This window comes from Phalacrocorax aristotelis, chromosome 12, assembly GCF_949628215.1.
Source record: "Phalacrocorax aristotelis chromosome 12, bGulAri2.1, whole genome shotgun sequence".
NCBI classification, from domain to species: Eukaryota; Metazoa; Chordata; class Aves; order Suliformes; family Phalacrocoracidae; genus Phalacrocorax; species Phalacrocorax aristotelis.
In genome coordinates this window covers 17019163-17043024 of record NC_134287.1, presented here as the reverse complement: position 1 = coordinate 17043024, position 23862 = coordinate 17019163, and the positions used below count along the sequence as shown (strand labels likewise).

Below are 23862 nucleotides of genomic sequence, written 5' to 3'. Positions count from 1 at the left end.
TGGGGGCGGTCGGCCGCGGGGGAGCGGGGCGGGGCGGGGCGGCTCCCCGGGGGGGAGCGGGGAAGGCGCGGCCGCCCCCTCCGGCTCTGGGCAGCGCGGGGCCCCGCGGCCGCCCCCGACATGTTTAACCGGGCCGTGAGCCGCCTCAGCAGGAAGCGCCCGCCGTCAGGTAAGGGGGGGGGCGGTGGCCCCCGGCTGCTCTCGCCGGAGGCAGCGCTTCCCCTTCCACCGAGCGGCGGGGCGGGAAGGGAAGGCGCGGCCGAGCCCCCGACCGGCGGGAGCGAGGCTGAGGGGAGCCGGGTGAGCCCGCAGCGCTCTTTGCCCAAGTCCGCTCCGCGGGCCAGTGGTACCGGCGTCCGAGCGGGCTTAAACTCGCGTGCGGGGCGCTTCACCTTGCTGCGGACCTGCCCCTCGGGTTTCACACCGTGACCTGGTTGTGCCGGCGGTGGAGGCGACCCGCGGGGCGGGGAGGCTGCCTCGGCTCAGCCTAGCTCAGCTTGGCTCAGCGGGGTGAGCCCGGGGCTAACTGCGGTCGGAGGGACGCGCCGCTCCTGCCGCCCCGGCAGCTGCGCGGGAGGGGGAACCGCGTTCTGCTCGGGCTTCTGCCTCATCAGCCAAGTTTTAATTGCGAGCTGCTGCCTGCCGCTGGTGCTGATAGCGAGGCAATACAGCCCACAACGTCAGAGCGCGGTTGCTCGAGCTCTGCGTTCTCTTTGAAGAGTTTGCCTTTGGAGGGAGCGTCTTAAGCTAGAGTGGAAGTTACCGCGGGGTCATAGCGCAGGACTCCGCGGTCGCCCCGCAGACAGGCGTTGTAGCGTGTTTGTGCTGCGGTGGGGCGTCTCAAGGCGGCTCTGGTGCTCCACGTCTTTCGATTCAAAAGGGGTGGTATATACCATTGCTAAGATAACTGGTGTAAGAGGTACACATTTGGCATCTCAGAAAATACTACATTTTGTAACGTGCAGTAAGAAGTTACAGTCTTTCTAAGAAAGCTAAATATGTTTGTCTGGGGGAGTTGTGGTTTTTTTTGTTTTGTTTTGTTTTTTAAAGGATGTATGTCTGGTGAACACTTTGAGAGATGCTACAAAAGCAGAACGTCCCTTCAGTTTCCTTCCTTATAGTTAAAAGTGGAATCCAGTAGCCATCTGTTGTCAGAGACGGTCAAAAGAGGATGTTGAGGCTCATGCTTTGAACAACCAAAGCGTGCGAAGGACAGCCCTTCTGTAGCGAAAAGTCTAAAATTCAGCTACTACTAGGGAAAAAATTGTGCGAGGATTCATCCAGTGGAGCTTGGATGCATGGAAAGTAAGGGAGTTTTCCCTTTTCAGCTGCCTACTTAGGAAGTTTCTCCCTGTTTCATAACCTTGGATTTATTAATTTCAGACTGGTGATTGTTGCTGGATGGGCATTCTGGTGACTGTAGGAAAAGGCAAGGTATTCAGAGTACTTTTAAAGTAGTAATAAAGGTTCATGGCTCGCAGCTTTATGATCCAGGTGAAAAAGGGGAATATGCAGGTGGTGTGATCAGAAGTTCTCTAAGAAGAAATTGAGAAGGCTTTTCTTAATATTGTATATTGATGTTTAAAGATAGACTAAGGAATATGCTATTTACATGGTGCTTTCTGTCATATCTGTTTGTGAGCCGGCTGTCTTTTGTTAAGAAGTTTGCAAAGGTGTGCGCAGGAAAGATGCGGTTAGAATAGGTGTTTAGGTAAGGGGTGCATTTGGCGGGGTCTGTGAAGTGTGCGAGTCTGCTGTTTGATATGGTGCAGCGCAGGCCATTGTATCAACAGTGTGAGAATGACAGCAGCCTGGGGAACTGTTGTAGCACATGGCCCTTCTGAAGGCAGGCGGACTAGCATGTCTAACTCAATTAGCTGTGTCTGAATTTCTAAAAGCTTGATGGGTTTCCGCTTTTTTTTTTGCTTGTCAAAAGCAAGGGCCAGAGCCATGAGTTTTGACGTGCAAAGTTGTATATTTTGATGTTATCAACACTTTTGTAGTTTCAGTCCAAGTTCCTGTTTGGAGAATGCAAATATTTGCCATTTTTAATACCACACTTCCACTGGTAATTGCGGTGTTATTAGTGCTGCATTTACCATTATATCTACAGCTTACAAAGGGCCTTTATCTGTAGTCCAAGGCGGCAGTGCTATTGTGTGATGGGGGAAGGCGGCTTCTATAAGATTCTCCTCTAAAATAACGCTCCAGCTAACATAAGTGCCTATTTGTTGGCTTAGTATAGGGTTCTCCTCTAAAATAATGGCGCTAATAAAATAAGCGCTTAGCCATTTGCTGCATTTGTAGAAGCAGCTGGCCTCTGCACATCATGCAAGCAGTTGTGTTACGGTCGTACACTCAGTGGAAAGTTTGCTTCAGCAGAGATGCTACAACGGTGCCCTGCTGTGCGTGCTTTGTCGGCTTTCTCTGCCTCTTGGTTTCTAACCTGTATACAAGATAGCAAGCGCTCTCCTGTGGCAGTAAGAAATGTAGTTAGGACATTTATCATCTGCTGTGTGTTCTGAGTGTTACTTTTACAGAAATATTGGTGGAAGAACTGCCATTTTGTAATCCTCTTCTTAATGCACAAAATTATCTCCTAGTATTCAGTAAAAGCAAATGTCTGCCTTCCTCATTTAAAAGGTCATACTAATGTATACATCTTGGTTGTTAAACATTGGTATCGAGCTTGTTATTTCCAAGTGTATATTACATAGCTTTGTCACCAAATTATTTTAACAGGAGAAAGTTATCTTTATAAACACCAAACAGAGATAAATAAGTTTCAGGAGGGTCATTCGTGTAATTACGTTTATTCCAGTATTGTGTTCTAAAATCAATTGTTTCAGATTTTCATTAAATTGTACTTCAGTGCAAGTAACACTTTTAAGGTAATTTAATAATGTGTTATGGGATATGGATTTGGGGATTAGCTTCTTGAGTCATTTGTGGGGAAAACCGCTCTCCTATCTCTTAAGCTCATCAAAAAATTCTAGAAATCACAAGTCAAATCTGCTAAATGAAACCAGCACGTGGAGTGGGAAGTTACGATCCTAACTGGGGATGGGTGTTTGTGTCACTTTTGTATTAGAAAAAATGCTGTTGATGGTGTATTTAATGGGGTGTAGTAAAAATACCCAGCAGTTTTAATAACCTCATAAAATTTCAGGGTGTTTCCTACTGTCACGTATCATGTGCAGCCTATTTTCATTTGCACAGAAGGGGAACACTAATGTTTTATGGTGGTTGCAAAGGAGCACTGAACATGTGGGTTAATGGTACTCAGCCCAGAGGGAGAGAGCTTGATCGGTGCCATGCCCAGCACACAGACTTGAGCCCCCCAGAGCTGTCAGCACGCTCCCTGGCATGGCTGGGCCCCTGCCCGCCGTGTTGCCCCTGGCACAGCCGGCAGGGTGGTACCAGCCAGGTGACCTCCCCAGCTGGTTGTTTGGATACAGCTACTGTGTTTTTGAGGGACTGCTCAGGACAAGAGCTGTGCTGCACGACCCGACGGCAGGATCCAAGAGCATCCTCTGGCCTCTTGTGTTTATTATACACAGGCGGTCCGAGGGTCTGCCTCCATTGTGACGCTACAGCTGGTGTCCCCTGCCTCGGTGTGGGCTGATGCTGGGAGCTGTCGCCTGGGCTGCGCTGGGGTTGTGGCTGCTGGCGGCACCCGCGTTAGTTCGGCAGAACTGCCCCGCACTGCGCCATCCCATCGCCTCTCCTCTGGGGAGCTCCCCGCTTGAATAAGTGAGGCAAGGGGTAAATGAAAGGGTTGCATTGTAGCAACAATGGACAGGTGAGCCTCATCTCAGCGCCACAGCACGGTTTGGGTTGTGGGGAGCTGGTTAGGTGAGGAAACAAACTGAGTAAGAGTCTGGTACAACAGGGCTCAGCAGAATGGATGTTAGGAAGAAGTTGTGTAGGGCCTCCCTTCATAAGCAAATTTTTCTCTACTAAGGCTGTAGGAGGAGAAGGTGGGGAGAAAGGGAGCAGGGTCATAGCTCCCTGGGTGACAAGGGTGCTTGTCACAAGGGTGACAAGGAGGAGCGGAGGAACGTGAATGGTGGGTCGGGGTTGGGTTGTGCTGGGGAGGCTGGAAGTGAGAGGAAGCTGGGGGGGAATGGTGATGTGGGAGGATAGAAAATGGTCAGCAGTAAAAGGAGAAGCCAGTGAAAGCTGCTGAGGGGAAGCAGATCAATGTATCCTGGGTGCATGGAAGCCCTTGTTCCAGCCTTTGCCTTGTCACCAGAAATGGTTTTTTTAGGTTCTCATGGCACTGGGTCTGCCCTGTATTGCACTGGCTCATTGAAACACCTGCTTTGCAAAGTAATCGTTAATGTCTACTTAAAATTTGGCTGGAAAAGAAACACTAGAAATAAAATCTTGCTCCCACATGTTCTGTGCTAAATCATATATTAAATAAGGGAATGGCCTGGTTCTGCAGGCCATTAGCAGCTGTACACACAGAGCTGCCATTTTGCTTTCAGGTGAGAGTGATCATAACGAGATTCTAGCTCCTTGGAGCAGAAGACAATTACCTCCTATGTAAATGGCTATTCCCGCTTAAATCTCACAGATTTTCCTGAGATTAGATGACCAGATACTTTGAGTCAGGTTCCTAAAATAAATTTTGCAAGTGATAGTCAAGAACCACATCCTTTTGCATGAGGGGAGGGGTAACTGAGGCACGGTTGACTCTCTGTACTCTTGCATCACGTATGAAGTCTGCAGTAGTGGTTTGGAGACAATCCTCAGGTTCTGACTCTTGACCTTTAACTCGCAGGCTGTGTGTTTTTCATACCGAGCTGGAGGTGTACATGCTGCTTTGGAGACCAGTCTGTCGCAGTCCGTATCCAAATTGGTTATGTATGAGTCTGGATCCTTAAAGGCCTTGTGCAGGCATAGAGTCATGCGTTCACTGCGTAAGAAATTTCAGGTTGGTGCTGTAACCGCATCATGGCGTGAGAGCAGGAGAGGCAAAGGAGAGACAGGATTTACACATGAAAGATGTAGTCTGCAGTGACTGCTTCCTCAATCATTTTAGACACGCTTCTTTCTTTTACGTCGGTATTTACTTGGGGCATGAGTGTAGATTTCTCAGTATTAGGCAATGGGTATGGAATCCACGCCTCCAGAAAGTTTACCTCTTTTCCAGCTTTGTAATTCCTCCTGTATAAAAAAATCCCCACTTCTATCAAGGGAGCAGATCATTGAAAACAGTGGTCCATCTCACTGTTTGAAAAACAAATAGACTCTACAGGTCCCTACCAACTAAAACTCTGTAGGCTTTGCTGTTGTGCCAATATTTTGTAGGGCTTTAACCGTAGCGTTCATCATTCTAGCTACCAGCTGAAAAGGGCATCTGATAGTATAGCTCTGCATAGATAGTTTTTTGAGATATTTGCTGAGTTTCATGATGGAGGAAGGGTTTTTTAGCAGAGCTTTAGCAGAAGGTGCTAAGATCCATATTTCCAATGAGTTGGTAGGGAGAAATGAAGGGGTTATAAAAATAAATAGAAGCTGTGTTGGTTACAGTAAGAGTTGTGTGCACCTTTCCGGTGTGTAGAAGTGGAGCTCCTAGCCTGACTCTTCCTGGCCTGCACTCCTGCTGTCTTCCCTGGGCATTTCGTGTGTGACAGGAAAGGAGGCCAAGCCCTTTATGTCTGTTTTAGAGTTTTTTAGATCAGCAGTAAAATTCCTGGAGTCTTCCCAAGTAAGAGGTTTTCTGACGGGTAGCCAGCAAACAATTTTTTTGGTATTGCCAGCCTTGAATGTAATGTACTTGTCCCTGGGATAGAAAAATTCAGAAATGTATGCCGTATCACCTATTTGTGAGAAGGCTGGCTGGCAGATAAATGTGGGCACAGTTCAGTACACCTCATAAAAGCAGAACTTCAGTGGACTTGAAAACAAACAAGCAAACAGGAAAAGCACCCAAATACCACTTGCCTAATAGCAGGAATGAGGCTCCTCTGCCAGCTGTCTTTCCTCCCTTTGGTCTGGGTTAACATAGTGGACTTTCTCTCCTGCTAAACCAAGCATTATTTTTCTTTCTCCCTTTGCCTTTTCCCAACCTCCAGTGATGATTCTTTTCTTAAAAATAAATGTCATGTGTATGACTGACCAGGATTTGCTTTATAGAAGCCAAGGTTGCTGACAGTGCCAGAACAAAAGGGGAGCGGTCCTTTTACTACACAGGCTGTGGTCATTGCATTCCACATGCAAAAGGTGCTGGAACTCCTATAAAACAGTGACAGTGCTTACTTGTGTGCTCATGAATTACATAACTGCAAAGCATTTTTGCCTCCTCACAGGCAAAGCAGAATTCAAATATGTGTGTGTGTTTATTTTCAGTTTTATGGTGTTTCCTTTGAAGAGAGCAGCTGTAATCCAAGAGTGCAGAGGGCAGTGGGGAAGAAATGCTTCTAATGAAGATGATGTGTTTTTCAATTTTTTCCAGAGATAAATGACAGCGACGGTCACCCAAGCAGCAGCCACCAAACCTTGAAAGGAACCTCAAAATGGGCTACATCACTGGAGAACCTCCTTGAAGATCCAGAAGGAGTGAAACGATTTAGGGTTGCTATATTAACTATGGATATTTATATAAACTGAAAATAGGATTTAAAGCTGAATGAGTCTCAGCATAAATGGTGCAGCTGTGCCAGTGCTGTAAGCACATAAGCGTGCATCCTTCTAGATGCGTGCCCTGAGCAGAAGTGGCAGAGTTTGAGCTGTGGCATTTGCTGACCTTCTGAGGTAGTGCCTTTTGCCTGCAGCCATAGCAGCTTGTTCTTATAAGGCACAAGGAAGACACTTGGTTGCACCTTTCTAATCAGATATATCATCTGTTGCAAGGATTACCAAGTTACTGTTGGATAAACTGCAGTCCTCGAGCCATGGATCTCTCTTGCCAAGCATATTTATCACTGAGGATTGATCCTGTGCTCCTCATTGTCATGTTGTCCTTACTTTAGCAATGAGTTGTCACTAACAGCTCCTGAACCTGATAACTCTGTGTGGCTCTTGTTCTGTGTTGCAGCATCTGTACTGAAAAGAATTGCCTTTAATTTTACTACGAAGTGTGAACTTGTGCAGCTCAAAATGCAGGCTTGATGCTTCATTAGGTGAGGGTGGTGAGGTGGTTTTTCAAAGCCTTCTTGCCATATTAGCAATAGGAATAAGAACTACCTACTTGAGTATGGCTTGGCCATACCAAGCACTGATAAAATGAACCGGGATAAAACAGTTTCCTGCCAGACTGATTTGAAAAGTGGTGCAAACCAGAATTACAAAACACTGCGACGTAGAATTCTTAAAAAAAAAAAATCTTGGTTCTATTTAATTCTTGGTGCTTCTTAATCTCTGTTTTCTGATACTTGAAAGAGAAACCCGATTATCTTAGAGCTATAAATATTTCAGTCATGTTTTACAAAGAAATTTAATGTACATTTTTTCTGCATTTTAAAAACATGCCTCACTTTTGGAGGAATGGGCTTTGTTTAAATACTGTCCAGAGAATGCAAATACATCTGCTTTAGTTTACTTAAGTGAATTTATTGCTGCTGATGATCATGTTTGGAAACACTTTTATTTGTAGCGATTTTACTCATTAAAGTATCAGAAAGGTACTAGAAGAGAATCTCAAGTCATCTGACTCTCATTAAAATAGTTCATTATACTCAATGCTAATTAATTAATTTATTTTTGGATTTCCCTTTAAGTAATGACTGTAAAATTGCTCAATTTGTTTAAGGGGAGACTGAAGAAACTCCTCTTGTTAGTTACTGATGTGCTCTGAGATTAAATGTAGCTCATCGTTCTCCTGGAACGTGCTTTCAGAATGCTGAATACATGATTGTTCATTTGTGTCTTGGTAGTGTGCAGATGCACTCATGCAGTGGTTCTGTTATGCTGCATTAGGTAAACTCATACCATGGTAAAGCTAGCCGTAGGCAGCTTCCAGTCCTCATAGCTATAGTAGGAAGAGAGCAAAACAACTGAGAAATTGGATCCTAACGTTTGTTTGTTTGTTTTTCTTTTCCCTAGGAATTTTTAAAGAAAGAATTTAGTGAAGAAAATGTTTTGTTCTGGCTAGCATGTGAAGAATTTAAGAAAACACAGGGAAAAAAACAGGTGTGTTTCCTAAATAAATTTTACTTTTCAACAAAGTCTCCATACCAGAGCTGGAGCTATAACGTTTCTGTTGCATAACATGCTTCATGTGAGTGCAGATAAATACATTTGAAGAAATTGCGCTGAAATCAGGGTGGTGGAGTTGTTTGGAAACAAAGTGGGTTCTATTTCAAGTCAAAACAAAATGCTGAAATTGTCAAGTTTCCCGTGCTTTGAAAACTCTGAACTTTTTGTTGTTGCTTGGGAATAGCAAAAGGTTTAATTCAAGGATGTTGCATCATCTTGCTTGAAAACATAAAGATGTTTCCTTCAGGACTTTTTTTAAAGCCTAGTGGCTATTTCATGAAAATATACACCATTAGAATGTTTTAGTGGAACATAAAAATAACAAACAGCGCAAACAAAATGTTTTACGATACCAAAATGTAAAGTTTTGCTTGCCAAATTACAAGTTACAAACCAAAAGAAATTGAGGGTCCATTTAAACTTTATTTAAATATTTATCCAAATTGATGTATACCTTCAGAGCACTTTCATTTTCATGAAAGCTATATTTTTCTAGTAGAAAATATTCTATTGGAAATTTTTCAAGCAGCCACCTCCAGTAAGTTTTTTCCACTGCTTGGACCTTGGTCTACATTTAGCTCTGGCAGGAACACAGGATCCACTTTCACATTTAGGCTTTGAAGCCTACAGAGTCAAGCCTAAAATATGTACTGTGTTTTATTTGCTTGTTTCTGAAAAAGTTTTTGTGATCTTTCGGGGTTTTTTTTGAGAAATTCCAAATTTATTTGATCTTTGAGACAAGGATTCCGTGAGGATGAAATGAGGTAGTTTCAAAACGCCAGCTGAGCATTGCTGTCCTTGAGGGTCAGACTCCAAAATCCCATAAGCCTTTTTTTTTTTTTGAAATCTCACCTTTACAGTTTTCAGATGTGGGCAGCTTTTGTTGCCAAAGGGAGCATTTTAGAAGGCAAAGGGTGCACGTGTACAGCACCTTTTGCACTCTTTTGGGCAAAGTAAGCAGAGTACCATGAGGAGGCGAGGCTGGGAAAATACCACTTGAACCTGCTTCACATGGGACCATACGTGCTTTGAGTAATGCCAGAATTATCAGGGAATAGGAATCAGGTGGGGGAAGTGGGCTTCTAGGGGTGTTACAAAGTGCAGGTGTAAGAGAGCTGCGTCTGGAGTGCAGGGTTCCTCTCTTGGGGTCAGTCAAATATTGTCAGCTGAAACTGTTTCCCAACAGATTTTCAACAACAACAAAATCCCTGGATTTTCAACAAAACATATTTTTGAGAGGGGAGTTTGCTTTCTGTAAATATTCTCTAGTTTGCACTGAAAAAGCACTCCCCTTGAAACAATTCGCTTGTTCCAGTTGTGAATATTTCTTGGTATTGATAAATCCATAAAAATTACAAAAATAGTTATTTTTTCAAGAAGAGGGAAACAATTTGACTGCATGCTTTGTAATATTTAGCAGTATTTCAGCTTTGTTTATTTAGCTGCTTCCTTCCATTGTTAAGGTCCTCACATGCAGGTAGTCTTCAGAAAGGAACAACTAATGCAGCTATTTTTCCGTAAGTTATCAGGCAGAAGGAGAAATGAAGTAAATGAGATGGGATAAAAGAGGGAACTGTGCTAGATGCCACTACGATGGCAGCAACATCAGTAGCTGGAGTGAGTGAGGCTGGGAGTCTTCCTCTTGCCTTGCCTGTAAGGGAGTGTTTCAAGTGCAGCCTGTCTGAGTTGCACTGGAAGCCACCTCCTGTCTGGGCAAGCATGGTACTGTCAGTCCTACTGACCTGGCTCTGCTTCAGCACAAGCTGCACACCTCATTATTGTCAGTTTGTGACAAAGCATTTCCTCTTTCTTGTCCCCAAATGTCCGTATAGCACTTTGGCTGGTATGTTCAGTATGCTGGGCTGGGCATCTAGGTATCCTTGATATCCCTAGGCCATTAAAAACATTTACTTTCTGAGCTGGTGAAGTAGAGGCCAGAGTAACAGTCCATGACCCTTTGCTTTGTATAGGGCAGATATTTTTTTCTTTGTGCGTAGTCAGTGTCCTTGCCAAGAGGTACATAGTCTTTTCTTGTTACCACTTGGACAGGTATCAAACTGCATTTTAAAATAGAAATACAAGTAGAAAATCCTTCTGTAAGGTTCCACATTTTGCAATAGGGTAATAATTGTATTTTCCCTTGCTAAGTAATTTCCATTTTTCAGCTATTTCAGGATAGCGCATGCTAGTACAGGAAATGGTAAACTGAAGTGTAGAGATAGTAGCTTAGTGAATTCTTGAATGAATTGCCAAATGATTGGACAGAGCCCTAATCAGTTTTCATTTAGCTTAATTATTCAACACCAGTCACTACACAGTATGGTCAATCTGGACTCCAGTACGGCCAAAGCTATTATAGCTGGCTAGAATAGATGTGCTTTAGAATGATAGACTTAGACTAAGTTTTTATTCCTACTGCTTATGGATGGCTTTGTTTAGATAATTTACAAAGCTAGAGAAAGCACTAAAAATAGAAGTCTTTCCAGTGTTTATGCTAGCATGAAGTATGAATTCATCTTCTGAAAGTGACTCTTGCAGAAATCACTTTGTTTCTATCTAATATGAGGAAAGTATTCTAAAACCAGCTTTTTACTTGTTTTTTAACCTGCTTCTCATTAAAACTGGTTTACCACAGGAACTAGCTCATAGACACTTTTGGTCAGATGAAGCTGATTTCAATTTAACTCTGAGCGGGATATTTTTTTTCCTATTTTTAAAGCATAAGATAAACTTTTCATTACTTGACATGAGAGTGTTAGCGTGGGGTTTTTCTTGGTCAGTTTAAACTTGCACAAAGGTCACCACCTGGCCAGTGGATTAAGTATCCGTTGTGCCTAGTGTTATTGCCATCCCTTCTGTGTCAGCCTGCAGCAGTGTTTGGTTTTATATAGGCTGGTATAGCATCAGGGTGGTTGGCTCAGTAAATGTTCTGTCCTGCCCTCACGTCCTTTCTGGTCTCAGTCTGCTCCTGCTTTCTGTTGGTTGCAAACTAACTGTGTTAGTGCCATTCTAAGAAAATATCCTGGGCCTTTCCTCCAGACTTCCTAAATTTGATTCAGTCGTTACTCTAACCACAGTCATGTGGGCTCTGCCTAGAAGCTGACTTACATCGAGCCAACACAGGCAGATCTTGCAAGATGCTGTGCAGATAGACCTCTGTCCCCTTCCTCCTGAATGTGAGCCACTATGCAGCCAGGATTGCTAGATCGTGGGACCAGAGGGAATGCTGGCAAGAAGAAGACAGGCTCCTGACTGTTGTGTTGGCTCTAGACTACTGATGGGAATGCTTAGTCAGAAGAAGGCAGAAATGGAGTTCAGACCAGACTGCTCCATGAGTTTGTGTTTGTTTCCCTGTTTGGGTGAGCCAATACAAAATGCATGTGCATTTCAGGGATCAGGGGAGGTTTTCAGCATCTGCAGAGCTAGGCAGCAAGCAGACTACATTACTAGTCTAGCCAGATTTTGGACGGACTAGATTCAGCCTATGTTCCTAAAGCAGGAATGCACAAACTCCTCCCCTCAGCTCAAGACACATCTCGATAGGTTTTTTTTAAAAATTCCTTCAAAATTGAAGTTAAAATAGAAATGTAACTTTTAGTAAGATTGAGGAAGGAATAGGGTCAAGTCCACTTGTAGCAGTGAGCTCCACCACCCATATGGTCCTCATTTTAGGACACATTCAATTATTGAAATGGGAGTGGTGGGGATAAGAGAATAAAATTTAACTTTAAATATTTTATTGGAGTTATTCACAAATGCAACAGCACGTGACTGTTAATGAAATAAACAACATGTCCATTGTGCTACTTCCCAAGGTTTAAATGTTTCTTCTTTTGCAGCTGAGCTATAAAAATAAATTACAGATTGTAATAAATGCTTCAAACAACAGGGAATCTTTTCAGCTATTGCGAAAATGCACCAAAATACCCACGTAGAAGTTTTGTAGAGAACAATTTCGGAACAAAGTATACCTATTCAAGAGTTTCTCCTGCCACCTCCCATGTGGAATGTGGCAATGGTTAAGCAGGACTGGGTAATGCTGCACAGCTGCTAACTGCTGGAGCCTGTTCTGATGCGCATCTGGGACTTCCATTCACCTCATTTGGGAAGCACACATGCTTGAGAGCTGAATTTGACCTTAGGAGAGGAAGTGGGAGAGTGTATTGCATCCACTTGAAATAGTGAAGTTCTGTCTACAGAAATCCCCCTCATACTCCAAATGGGAACTTGGCACGGATGCTGGGGCAATCACACAGATGTAAGTGAAAAGTGCCAGAAATCCTTTAATAACCACCTGTGAACATGATCCCAGTTTAAGCATTGTTTAAGCTTGAGTAGAATCCCCTGTGCTGAGGCATTAGTTTCAGGCTGATGCAGAACAAAGAATGCCACCCACTGAACAGGGAACATCGCTGTCTTCTCCGCTTGAACCTGGCTCTGCCTGAATATTATTTGGGGATGTATAAACATACTGGGAGCTTTAACTGGGAGCTTCAGCTGTACTGCTGAAGCATAGACGTAGCCTAACAGCTGTTCCAAGTGCAGCAGAACCTGTAGTGTTTAGCTGTCCATTTCTGTATTTCCCCATTACTGTAAAGTCAGGTCTCCTGTGTCTCTCCAGTGACTCCCTCTCCCTACCACAGCTCTTTCACTTCCTTTCTTTGTCATTCTGCCCCACAGAATCCAACGATCCTCCCTATTGCACCAGCCTCCCACACAGCCCTCTTGTTCCCTGCCGTGTTCTTTAAACTTCCTCACAGTACTTCTAGTTTCGTGTTTCCCTTCAAGCCTTCCTTTACTCTTTCTCTACAGTGCCAGCTTGCTTCTGTGTTCCGTGGGAAAGCAGCACCTTGTGTTGTGGCTGACGCGGAGCTATCTGTGTACTGATTAGCTGGCAGCGAGTACGTGCTGGCAGTTCAAGTAGAGTAGGCAACTTTTGAACACATACTGCAGCTTTTCCCTTGGTGTGTGTGCTGCTTTTTCTCCCCCCTTCCTTTCTCTCACCACTCTTTTCCACTGAATCAGTAGGAGGGTAATAATTTCTCAGTCCTTTGCCCCTCTCTCAAATACAGTTGAAATTGGATAGCAGGTTCAAAAGTTATCTAGGTAGGAGTGACAGTCAGTTACAATCACTTATGCTCACTCATGAGGTAATAGCTAAAGGAACCTTTAAGGTGTCTGCATGAGGGTATTAACTTTACCAGTTAAAGCAGTCACACCTCTGATTGATTGGATTAATCCCTCGTTTAGAATAGACATCGCTGACTCAGTCCTCCCTGATCTGTGAAACTGGAAAGATCGGAAATTGTTAAAAACACTTCATTGTGACCTAATGCACCTGATGCATGATGTTCTACCCATCAGATGAATAATCTGTTTCAAAAAGGAATACTCCTGGAAAATGTGTGTCCCCTTCAGCAGTGACAGAGTTAACCCTTTAGGCCTTGTGAATTGTCAAACACATGTAGCTTTTCTTCTGATTATCCCCAAATGTTGATTCTCAGCTTTAAAACATGAAAGAAATTCTGTGACTCCTTCATGGGCAAGGGTTTAAATGCTTCCTACTTCAAGGCCGCTTCCTACTTCAAGGCCACTTCCCGTCAAAGACACAGCCCTTCAGTGGGTGCCGCTCTGGAGGTGTGGTTGCTCATTTGATGTAGAGGTGCCCGTGGCTTGTGATCGTACAATGCCTGCTGCTGCAGGGGCCCATTTTTTCAGTGTGCAGAATTCAGATTGCAGCAGAGAGGCTTGCCTCCTGCCTGGTGTGACTCTTCTCCCCCACTGGCTTTCTCTTATCCAACCTTCTGGTCAAGGGGGAGCTTGCATTGAATTTCAGAGGATTGTGGCCACTTGTTTACTGCTTTCAAGCTTAAAGATGCTAGGTAGGGTCAAAATGTTATCGCTGTTACTGATTTATCAAGAGAAGACCACTGGAACAGGATTGCTGAAATCAGGGCAAATGCTAACGAACTGCTTTATGCAAGTCACACCTATCCTTATTTATCAGCTTTCAGAGGCTCTTGAGAGTCTTATCTTTTCCATTAGCCAAAAAAATACTTGTTGGGTTTTTTTTAATCATGTAGCTAGTGTTGCACGTGAGTTGCCCTGAGGTATAAAACATAGTTATGATAAAGCACATAGTGTGACAATGTTGTCGCTCAGTAGCATAGATTATATGCTAACTTTGCTTAGTTTTGCCTTGCAGTAAGAGGAAGTTTCCACAGTGCTTTTTCCCTCTGGGTTCCTTGCGCATGCTGGTGATCTGTTAGTAAAAACAGACTTCTAAATAGCGAAGGCAAGGCCTAGCTGATGATGCTGAGCAATTTTACACTGGAATCTCAGATTCAAACATCACAACCTGCTGTTTAACCTAAGTGCTGAATACTGGTAGCTTCCACTAATGTCAGTGCAGGAGCTGGCCTGCAGAGATGTTTTTCCTCCAGTACAAACAAATATACACAAATAAGATAATCTATGTGTATTTGTTTTGTTACTTGTTTTCTTTTTTAATTCAGACTGTGTTTTGGTTTTAAGATGTGAACCTCAAGAATTAAGTGACCCAGAGCAGTCTCCAATAAAACATTAACAAATACTCCCACAGCAAATAATTTGTTAAATAAATATGTCCTTTTGCAGATGCAAGAAAAAGCTAAAGAAATTTACATGACTTTCCTGTCCAGTAAAGCTTCTTCCCAAGTCAATGTTGAAGGGCAGTCCCGTTTGAATGAGACCATTTTGGAGACACCTCACCCTCTCATGTTTCAGAAGCTCCAGGACCAGGTAAAGTAATTTTCTTCAAGAACTCAGTTTGTTTAGCTTTTGTCTGCCTATAAGGGCCTCTGCTTTCTAAGCACAAGCTGATGTAAGAAAGTTGGGAATCTGCCTACTGCTACCTGTGGCAGGGATAAATGGGTAGGCACAGAGCTGGGTTGCTTCCATATTGGTGATATCAGTGCGGCCACCCTGAGGGTGGATGCACTGTACCCCAGATTCTTGCCCCATCTAACTAGGGCCAGTTAGTTAAGAGGCTCAGTGCAATCATGCTCGTTCTAGTTCAGGACTTTCCTGGAAAATTGGATGAAGTTCTCTCCTGGGTTCCTGTGATGGTAGGTTGAGAATCACCCAGCTGACTAAGTCTGTGCCTAAATTTTCCTGTGTATTCGCTTGCGCTGAGTCATTGCTGATGTTTGTTTCTGTAGTTGCCAGTGGTTTCCTTGAGAGCTCAAGATTCTTCACTTTGCTTTGTTTTAGTATTTATATTGATGTGAATATAATGAAATTTCCTGAAAAGCCTCCTGTTCTGTAACACGTAAAAAAGGGAGTTAGTGTCTGCTTTGCCACCTTCTATAGATCTTGGGAGGTCTGGGAGAAATTAGGTGACGTTTTGCAGGCATGTCCTTTGTTGGTAAATTTTCTTGATATTTAGCTTATTTTAAAGCACAAACCATGAAGTGAGTCATGCTTATCTATGTCTTTCCAGCACTTGCAGTCTGTACTATTTTTAATTTGTGTACCATCCTCAGGACTACCTGTATTTTCCATTTGGCTCTTTCCTTTTTTGGAGAAACAGCACACTGATTTAAATAGTGTTTTCAACCCGTTTCACATCAGGTACTGAATATGTTAGCTGGGCACTGGCTGGGTCAGTTGAAGTGGTCTGAGGAGCAAAGGCTCTGCTGTCTTTCAAGCAGGTTCCAAGTCATTAGCATTGGAAATGTCTGAAACTCAGTTTCCGTGTGAAGCAGCAAAGTTTTTCATGAAAGAAATTCTGACTTGGAGGAAGGGAAAGAAAATGTTCTGGCAAATCTAAGCACTGCGGTTCAGGATGGATGATTGAGAGTGAAGCTGGAGAGACTGCTGGAGTTAAAATGTTTTGCAGTTTTACAAATGAGCATGCACATGAACAGCCAGGGATTAATAATACCTGAACTGGAAACATGCTAGACCAGTGGTAGAGGAATCCCACTAGTGTGGGAAGAAAGTCCATGAACTTTTAAAACAAAATGCAGAACATTTATGGGTTTTCGCAGGTTTCCACTGCTTGAAGCTTCTGTTTATTGCTGTTAGATAATAGTTCACAAAGGGTTATGATATTCTCTAGTTTTCAATCCTTATAAAGTTATAAAGAGTGGTAGAATTTGTTCTCTAAGGAACAGCATTAACTGCTGCTGGCACTGCACATCTGAAGTATAAAAAGGCAGAGCTTGGAAGCCACAGTCTGGCCTACAGCATCACTGGTAACTAGCACTTCAGTTCTCCAGAGACCTACTGAGTTAAATGGGGCTAGTTGTGGGGTGTGGTTCTCTGCTCATGGATGGCCTTAAGCAAATAGATTGGAGGCAGCTGTTCGTGCTGAATGAAGTGGTGTTAGAGTTGTTCATAGAAATCTGTAGATTTCAAAATACTTATGCGGTAAATGTTCCTGCTCCACCATGGTGACAAGAGGAGGGGAGGGAAAAAGAGAATTTTGTTTTTGCATGTGGTTGTAAAATCAGTGTGTTCTGTGCATTTGGCTGACCAGACTCCAGAAGATTTTGAATCTACAGTGCTCTTTCTCTCTGGGAGGTGCTTTAAATGATACTAGGAGCAAGAGTGGTCTAAGCTCTTAACAATGACCCATGATGTTCTAACAGGGGATGTCTTCCTTACAGTTTTTTTTTTCCCTTGAGCTAGTTGGATAAATTTAATTATATTGTAGCTAGCCAACACCAGGAAGCGTAATTTGACTTTGCTTCACTGCATTGATTTGGGTCTACATCAACAGGGTATTTTGGGATTTTTATTCTTCCAATATGTAGCTTATAAAGCAAGATTTCCACTGTTTTAAACATGAACTTAGAGATTTAAATATGTAAACAAATAGTGGTTAGTAAAATGCTTCATGTTATTTATTTACATAGGGGGTATTTCAGCAAACACAGAGACAAGAACAGTCAAGTTTTGTGTGTTTGCCTGTGTCTGTTCAGGCTCCTTGAGGATGTGAAATGAAAAAGCAGTTTGAGACTTCTTTTTTTCCCCCTCCTGACAAACAGTTGTATTACCTGGTTGTACTATCAGTTAGAAATGATACCCATAAAGGTAAAGCTCCAGTTATCCACACATACAGGTCAGAATCCAGAAATTCCTGTTGGAAATTTAGTTACTCTGAGTACCATAGAATGTAACCTGTCATGAAGCATGACTCGGAGAGGCTCCGCCAGTGAAATAACAGGCAGAGGGTGATGTAGGCTTTGGTTTTGCCTCAATTATAGTGTTGAGGTTTACTTTTTTCCTTCCTCCCTTTTTCAAGACCAAGCAAAATATAGTCCTGACCTTGACACCTGAACAGATTCCAGGCTTTTCTCCCGAAGCCCTTTTGTTTTCAGAAGATGCCAAATGAGTTTTAGCATTTTTTTGTCTGAAATGGGTAAAAATAGAAGAGGAAGCAGTTGTGTTGAGGGATGAGCCTAAACTCCAGCCCTGGGAGAGAAAAGCTGTACGCAGTGCTGACTTCATGCTTCCATGCTGGCTGTATACTGGCTGTGGGAATACAGGTGGGTCTTGGGCTAGTGAAAAGCCTGACAGCACAACTTCAGTCCATCACCAGTTTGAAGCCACACTTTGACCAGCAAATTACATCTGTACCAGATCAGGATTTTGTGGCAGGTGCCTGCAACATTCCTGATCTGGCCTGAGATCTGTATTGGCAGTCAGCCGTGTTGTAATCTAAAAACGATAGGAGGATTGGCATAAGTTTAAGAAACATTGGTTAAACCAGTTGTTTCAGTCTAGATTGTTTGCAGTTTCAGTATTGGTGTAAATTATTTAAATGCTTTTCTTAATTATCCAGTGCTTTGCAAGATTAATGAGCTATTCTGTAATGTTCAAGAGTAACTGCAGTCAGAAAGGTGCCTAAAAGGTACCTCTTTTTCTGCAGCTCTGCTTCATCCCTCTGGGTATCTTCCTACTGCCCTGCCAGAAGGACACACTCGCTAGGTTTTGCTCCTGGTGGCTCTGCAGAGATAAGGCTGCAGTGGGAGGGGACCAGGTAATGTCCTGGCTCATCCACACTTGCAGTTATCTGATCATCAGCTGTAAGATCCTTCCTAGCGACCATGGCATGTGACCTCCTGCTTTTCAGTATTAGGTTTTCAAAGTTGGCTATTGTGAAAGCCATAATCTGATTCTTAAACTAATACAGACATTATTGCAAAACAGTGAACATGGAACCTACAACATTGTTTGCTACATGCAGCCCCTTTTGAGAGTTTGAAATGTATTTTAATGTCATGATTTTTAGTAATGTGTTAACAGAACAAAACAGAACAAAAATACATTATCATTCATATACTGTCCTTCTCATTTAAAATCTCATTTTACTTAGGTCATTGGTTTTGTGTTTCTTTTCCCTCCTACCAGATATTCAATCTCATGAAATACGACAGCTACAGCCGCTTCTTAAAATCAGACATATTCCTAAATCATAAGAAGTCTGAGGAGCAAGAGGAGAATTCACCAGAGGCTCAGAATGCAGCTAAAAGAGCATCAAGAATTTACAACACATGATACAATGATTCTCTTCAGGAGAGGCAATACAATCACTAAATTACACTCAGGAACACTCTAGGTCTACAGCAGTTGCATTTAGGGCTTGAAAAGCTCAAAACCTTTTTAGGAGATACTTACCTTCTTAATTGCTTGAATGACTAATTGTTTTTGCATGATAGCTAATAACCAAGTGCCCAGGGAAAGACTGTTTCCTGGCTAAAAGGCTGCCGTGTTCCTCCATAGCATGAATTGCATTTCATATTTCACAAGTTAAAATGCTTTCAATTTTTGTATTTTCTTTTCTGAGGCATCATGATGATGAGAAATGGGAGATAGGGTGGTTGTGCTGTTTATTTTTCCTCGTAATTTTTATTTGTGACTGGCTTTTACATCCTGAATTGCTGGAAGAAGCTACTGAGGAGCACAATTGACATTACGTTGTGGTTGAGACATTCATAGCAAACTTAATCATGAAGGGACAGCATCTTTCAGGGTTAAGCTCAGTAGAATCCAACCCCTTCCTATGTAACTTTGTTCTTTCAAGGTGATACCTGTTTTGATTTGTCTTTATTGTTGAACCAAAACTTCTCATGATTTTAATTTCTGTATTTCTTAAATTTCCCACATTTTTTTGCAGTAGACAATCATGTTCTTCAGAGGATGGAATAACCTGTATTACCTTGGGAACAAAAGCTCTAAGATAGAGAGAATCTCTGAAGAACTTCTAACAGCCATTAGGAAACTTGATAGTTAATATCCCACTCTGGGCTCACTGATTTCAGCAAATCTTGACTTGGCATGTCCTGCATGTCAGCATAACATCAGTGTCAGATGCCGGTGTTGGGTAGCATCTGGTCTCTCCTAGGTCTCCTGAGCAATCCTGCTCTGTGCAGCAAGGATACTTTGGCAAAGGACCAACCAACAAAGTCTGGCTTTGTTTTCCTAAAATCTTTCTACTAAAATCACCCTGCCTAATTTTGTTTGCCCCAGAGAAGTATTTCAGGGTTTCTTAATCATAACTTTTGATAACTGCAATGGAACAAGGGGTTGATATTGTGGTTTAGCTGTTGTCACGTTGAGCTTGAGAGGAAAGTGAATTTATTTTTGCCCAGGGGAATCAAAGATGAATTGTCAGGGTGCTAAAGGAGGATGCTCCCAATGAGCATTCCGTATCATCCTGAGACTGTATCAGAGCTGAAAAGCACATTTTGGTGTACAGTTCATGTGTTTATATATTGTTTAATTCACTGCAGTGTTACTACACTGCAGTTTAAGTTGGGAAAGCATATTAGCTACATGCTCTATTTACAAGCTTCGCAGTGTGTAGTCTAGCTGTTTCACATTCTCTTATTATTTGCTCTGTCATTTTCTGCACTGCTTTTCTTGAACTTAGGTTTATGTGCTGGCTAATCTAAGTGCACAGTTAACTGTTGGTCGTTTTGTAGTTCTTTTTTGTCAGAAGGGCCAGATATGTTTTATGTATTACTGTCACTATCAGTGTTTTAAAACTAAGTCTAGATTGTAATTTTTGAGGATGCAAACTCAATTCATAGACTTGATTATTTCTTTTAACTCTGAGCTACTCTTGCAGGTAATGTGTAAAAAAAGTTGTTTCCATGGGCCTTTCCCTAGTTAGATGTAAAAGCAGGAGCGGGACTTCTGATTCTTCCCCCAGAGCTAAATGGCCTGTTCATTTTTAGGAAATCAAAGAAGAGGTCAGTGCCTCCATATGCATGTTTTAAAATGTAATTCTTATGCACTGAGTTGGTTTTCCTTTTATGCTCTCAAAAGATTTAATGGTGAAGTCATAATCTTGCTTCAGGCACTTTCAGTGGTATTTGACCTCACGCTTAAGTTGTATTTCAGTGTTTTGCTGCATAGGAACGAAGTGAGCACATGCGTGAATCCTTTTGTTGTGGTAGGGCCTAAGAAATGGGACCATCCAGTCCTGGACTTGCCGACTATTTGTAGTCTCAGGGTTACCTCTTGAAAATTCACTGTAATAACCAACTCTTAACACCTGCCACAGCAGAGGACGGAACTTCTGATACCGCTGAAGTCCTTGGGAGAGGGCTGCTTAAGTGCACGTAGGAGTTGGGATTTGTCTCTTCCTAGTTACTGTGGCAGAAGTCTTAGTGATATAGAAAAATGCAGGATGGGGCCCTTCATGGGAAAAATGCAGAATGAGCTCTTGCCACGTTCATCACATGGAGGCACAGTAGATTCACTTTTAATCATATTGATTTTAAAAATGCATGAGTAAGGGAGAAGAGTCTTTGACTATCATGTTTTAAAATAATAAAAAAGTCAAACCAGAAGCTGTATGGACAATGGTAGGGCATTAAAGAGAGAAAATACTTGTTTGTAGCTGCTTGTAAGCAACATTTTCCTTGGCAATATGCTCCTTATCAGGTACTGTATTATTTGCTTGTTAAGAGCAAACGCCCCGCAGGAGTAGGTGCAAAGGTGCTCTACACTAATACCAACCAAAAGTTACGCTAACAGAAATAGCAGCATCTCAATGCCTGTGATGTTTGTTTCAACACCTGTGATATTTCTAAGATAATGTACCTAAATCCACAAAATTCTTATCTTTCAATTGCTCTTTTGCCCAAGCAGGAAGAAGGTCATTGCCCCGTTGGCTGTCTTATGTGGTGTCTAGTTTTGGTTTGTTTTTTTTAGAAGAAAACCAACAACTAGCCTTGTAAGGTGCAGAAATCAAAGGGGTTTTCCTATCCGTTAGATTATCTGTATTTTCCAGTAAAAGAGCAATTGAAGTAAAACCATGCAAGCAGATGTCTGTAATCGCAGCGTGTATATATGTGGAGGTTATTTTGCTTCTGTTGATATTATCACTGATCAAACATGCTTTGTGAAATATATGACATTTTCTCTTATGTGGCATAGAACAAATCACACAGAAAAAGAACTCAGTTTCCCTGTAAGTAAATCCTACATTCCAGGAACAATTGTAAACATTGCATCAAACCTCAGGCTGTAAGTAGGTGCTCAGAGTTGCTTTAAGTAGAGGTTAAAGATAGGTTCTCCTCTTTTTCATAGAACTTACACTGAAGTATGAGCACAAAAAGCAAGCAAGAGAAGTTTCATGCCTGATTGCATGCCTTAAACTCTACCCTATTGTGTGTTTCTCAGCTAAAAATTAAAATATTCTACAAATACACCAAATCCGTGTGCTGGCAGTTGTTTTACGTTTTGAACGCAGTTTGGGCCAAGATCACTTCATATCCCATAGTTACCCCATTTTCTTCTTTCAGTCCCTGTTAACACAGTTGCTCACATTCTATCATACTACGTTTTTCTCCTGGAAGCTGGGAAGACGGGTGACACAGCGGGTTTCACTTCTGAGTGAGCCGTTGTCTGAACAACTTGCAGAAAGTCACCTGAACAGCAGAAGCTGCTTCTTGTACCTTCTTCATCTCCTCCCATGTCTTTGTTCCCGTTGCAGCCTTTGCTTCAGGTTGCCAACCCACTGATGTGGAGAAGGAGGGTCTGAAAAACCACAGTGTGGGAGAGAAAAAGGTTTGAATATTCAGGTTTGGATAACAGTTTGGAATGTGCTTATGTTTTTACTGAAAAATCAGATTCATTTTAAGTGGGTAGCATTTGCATCTGGGTATAAACTAAGTAGGTCTGTGATGCAGAGAGGGGTCCCAAATCATTCTATGCTTCTATGACTGTGGTTCAAAGCTGAAAAGGGATATATTTCCCCTTTTATAAATTGCAAGTCTTACAAAGTCACCCAGTTTTGCCAAATGTCTGCCCCCGGCACACCAGAACGATGGTTTACATGGTAGTGTTCATTTCCCTGTCCCAGAGGCAGTCCTTCTTGTTTTAAACCCAACACAGCTCATGTCCAAGGGCTCCTTTGGCAAAGACACAGTTAAAAAGCAAGCTGCAGGGCACCCTTTATCCAGAGGATCTGTGTAACTTAGCTGTGTTGCTGTAGGAGCGCTCAGCAGCTGCCGCATAACTTCTGGTCGCTCCAGTTTAGGAGCTTTAATATAATTAAGTGAAAGATGCTTTTCCTCAGTGCTATTATATCTTGGCTGATCAGTTTGGCAAATCCATTTCGGTCAGGACTTAAAAAGCACCTGAAACTAAGGGGCTTGGGATGGTGGGAGAAGAAATAGGGAAAGGCACTTTACAAACTGGGGTTGCTTGCCAGATAAATGAAATGATAGCCAGATTTAACAGCACCCTCTCCTGGTTCTTGGCAGAATATCATGGAGGAATATTAATCTTCGAGGAAGGCTGCAAATACCGGAAGGTCACGGCTGCTTGTTTCCTCAGATGCAATGGACTTGGTGAACTTTCTGTAAGCAATAAACACAGCTAAGTTAAAATACTACGCTAAAATACTAAAATGGCTCTGTTTTTCATCAAAGGCGGTTGGTGTTGCTTTGATCAAAACTTAATCAAAACTTGAAGGGGTCACTGTGTATAAGAAAACTTATTAAAATTGCCTTGAAGCTGGCATTATACAGCAGATAATGCTCTTGGCCTCCTGAGCATGCTTCATGCTACAAAACAACCACAGAAAAGGGCCAGCAGTTGTCCTTTCCCCCAGTACTGCTCCTGCCTTGGTCTGTGCTTGTTTGAATCGCGCAAGAACAGGACATATCCTAAAGGAAGCAGTGACCAGCATGCTGAGTATTGTCGCCCAGGCACGGGGTGCAGATGCTGTTACATGCTTGTTTCTGCTGTACTTGTCTGTTGCTTTGGCTTTTCCAGAGGTGCCATCCCTAAAAGTCAAACCATTGCCTTTCTGCATTCCCGTGTTACTCTTTGGCCTTGTAAAGCTTGTTTCACTTTACACACAAATGTGCAAACCAAAAAAGAAAAAGGATGGCTGAGAAAAGCAGTATGGGTGGGCAGGGACAGGGAAGGGGGAGCATTACCTGCCATGCCATGTCTCAGGCAAACACTGAAATAGCCGTCAGTGGGGTGACCTGACACCAGGCGGGAAATGCATGGGGGCTTTCCATTTGCTTTGCAATATAAATTTCCAGCAGCATCTGGCAGTTTGTTTCCCTATGGGAGCATGGCTGCAGCGACCCCTCGGTGTGTGGTTTCCCAAAGGAACCCAGGTTTGTCTCCGTGCTGTTG

At 42.7% G+C, this 23862-nt stretch overlaps 1 protein-coding gene across 2 annotated transcripts; it reads left to right on the top strand.

The window, feature by feature from the left end:
- On the top strand, positions 1-21921 carry RGS10 (regulator of G protein signaling 10). Of its 2 annotated transcripts, none has more exons than XM_075107380.1 (5): positions 1-169; positions 6467-6585; positions 8056-8142; positions 14845-14988; positions 18607-21921. In XM_075107380.1, exons 1-5 carry the CDS (start codon positions 121-123, stop codon positions 18751-18753), a joined length of 546 nt encoding a protein of 181 aa, XP_074963481.1. In that variant the 5' UTR covers positions 1-120; the 3' UTR covers positions 18754-21921. The 2 variants fall into 2 exon arrangements, with proteins under 2 accessions (XP_074963481.1, XP_074963483.1); XM_075107382.1 differs by lacking the exon at positions 1-169 and adding an exon at positions 1051-1305.
- The last annotated feature ends 1941 nt before the right edge of the window (positions 21922-23862 follow it).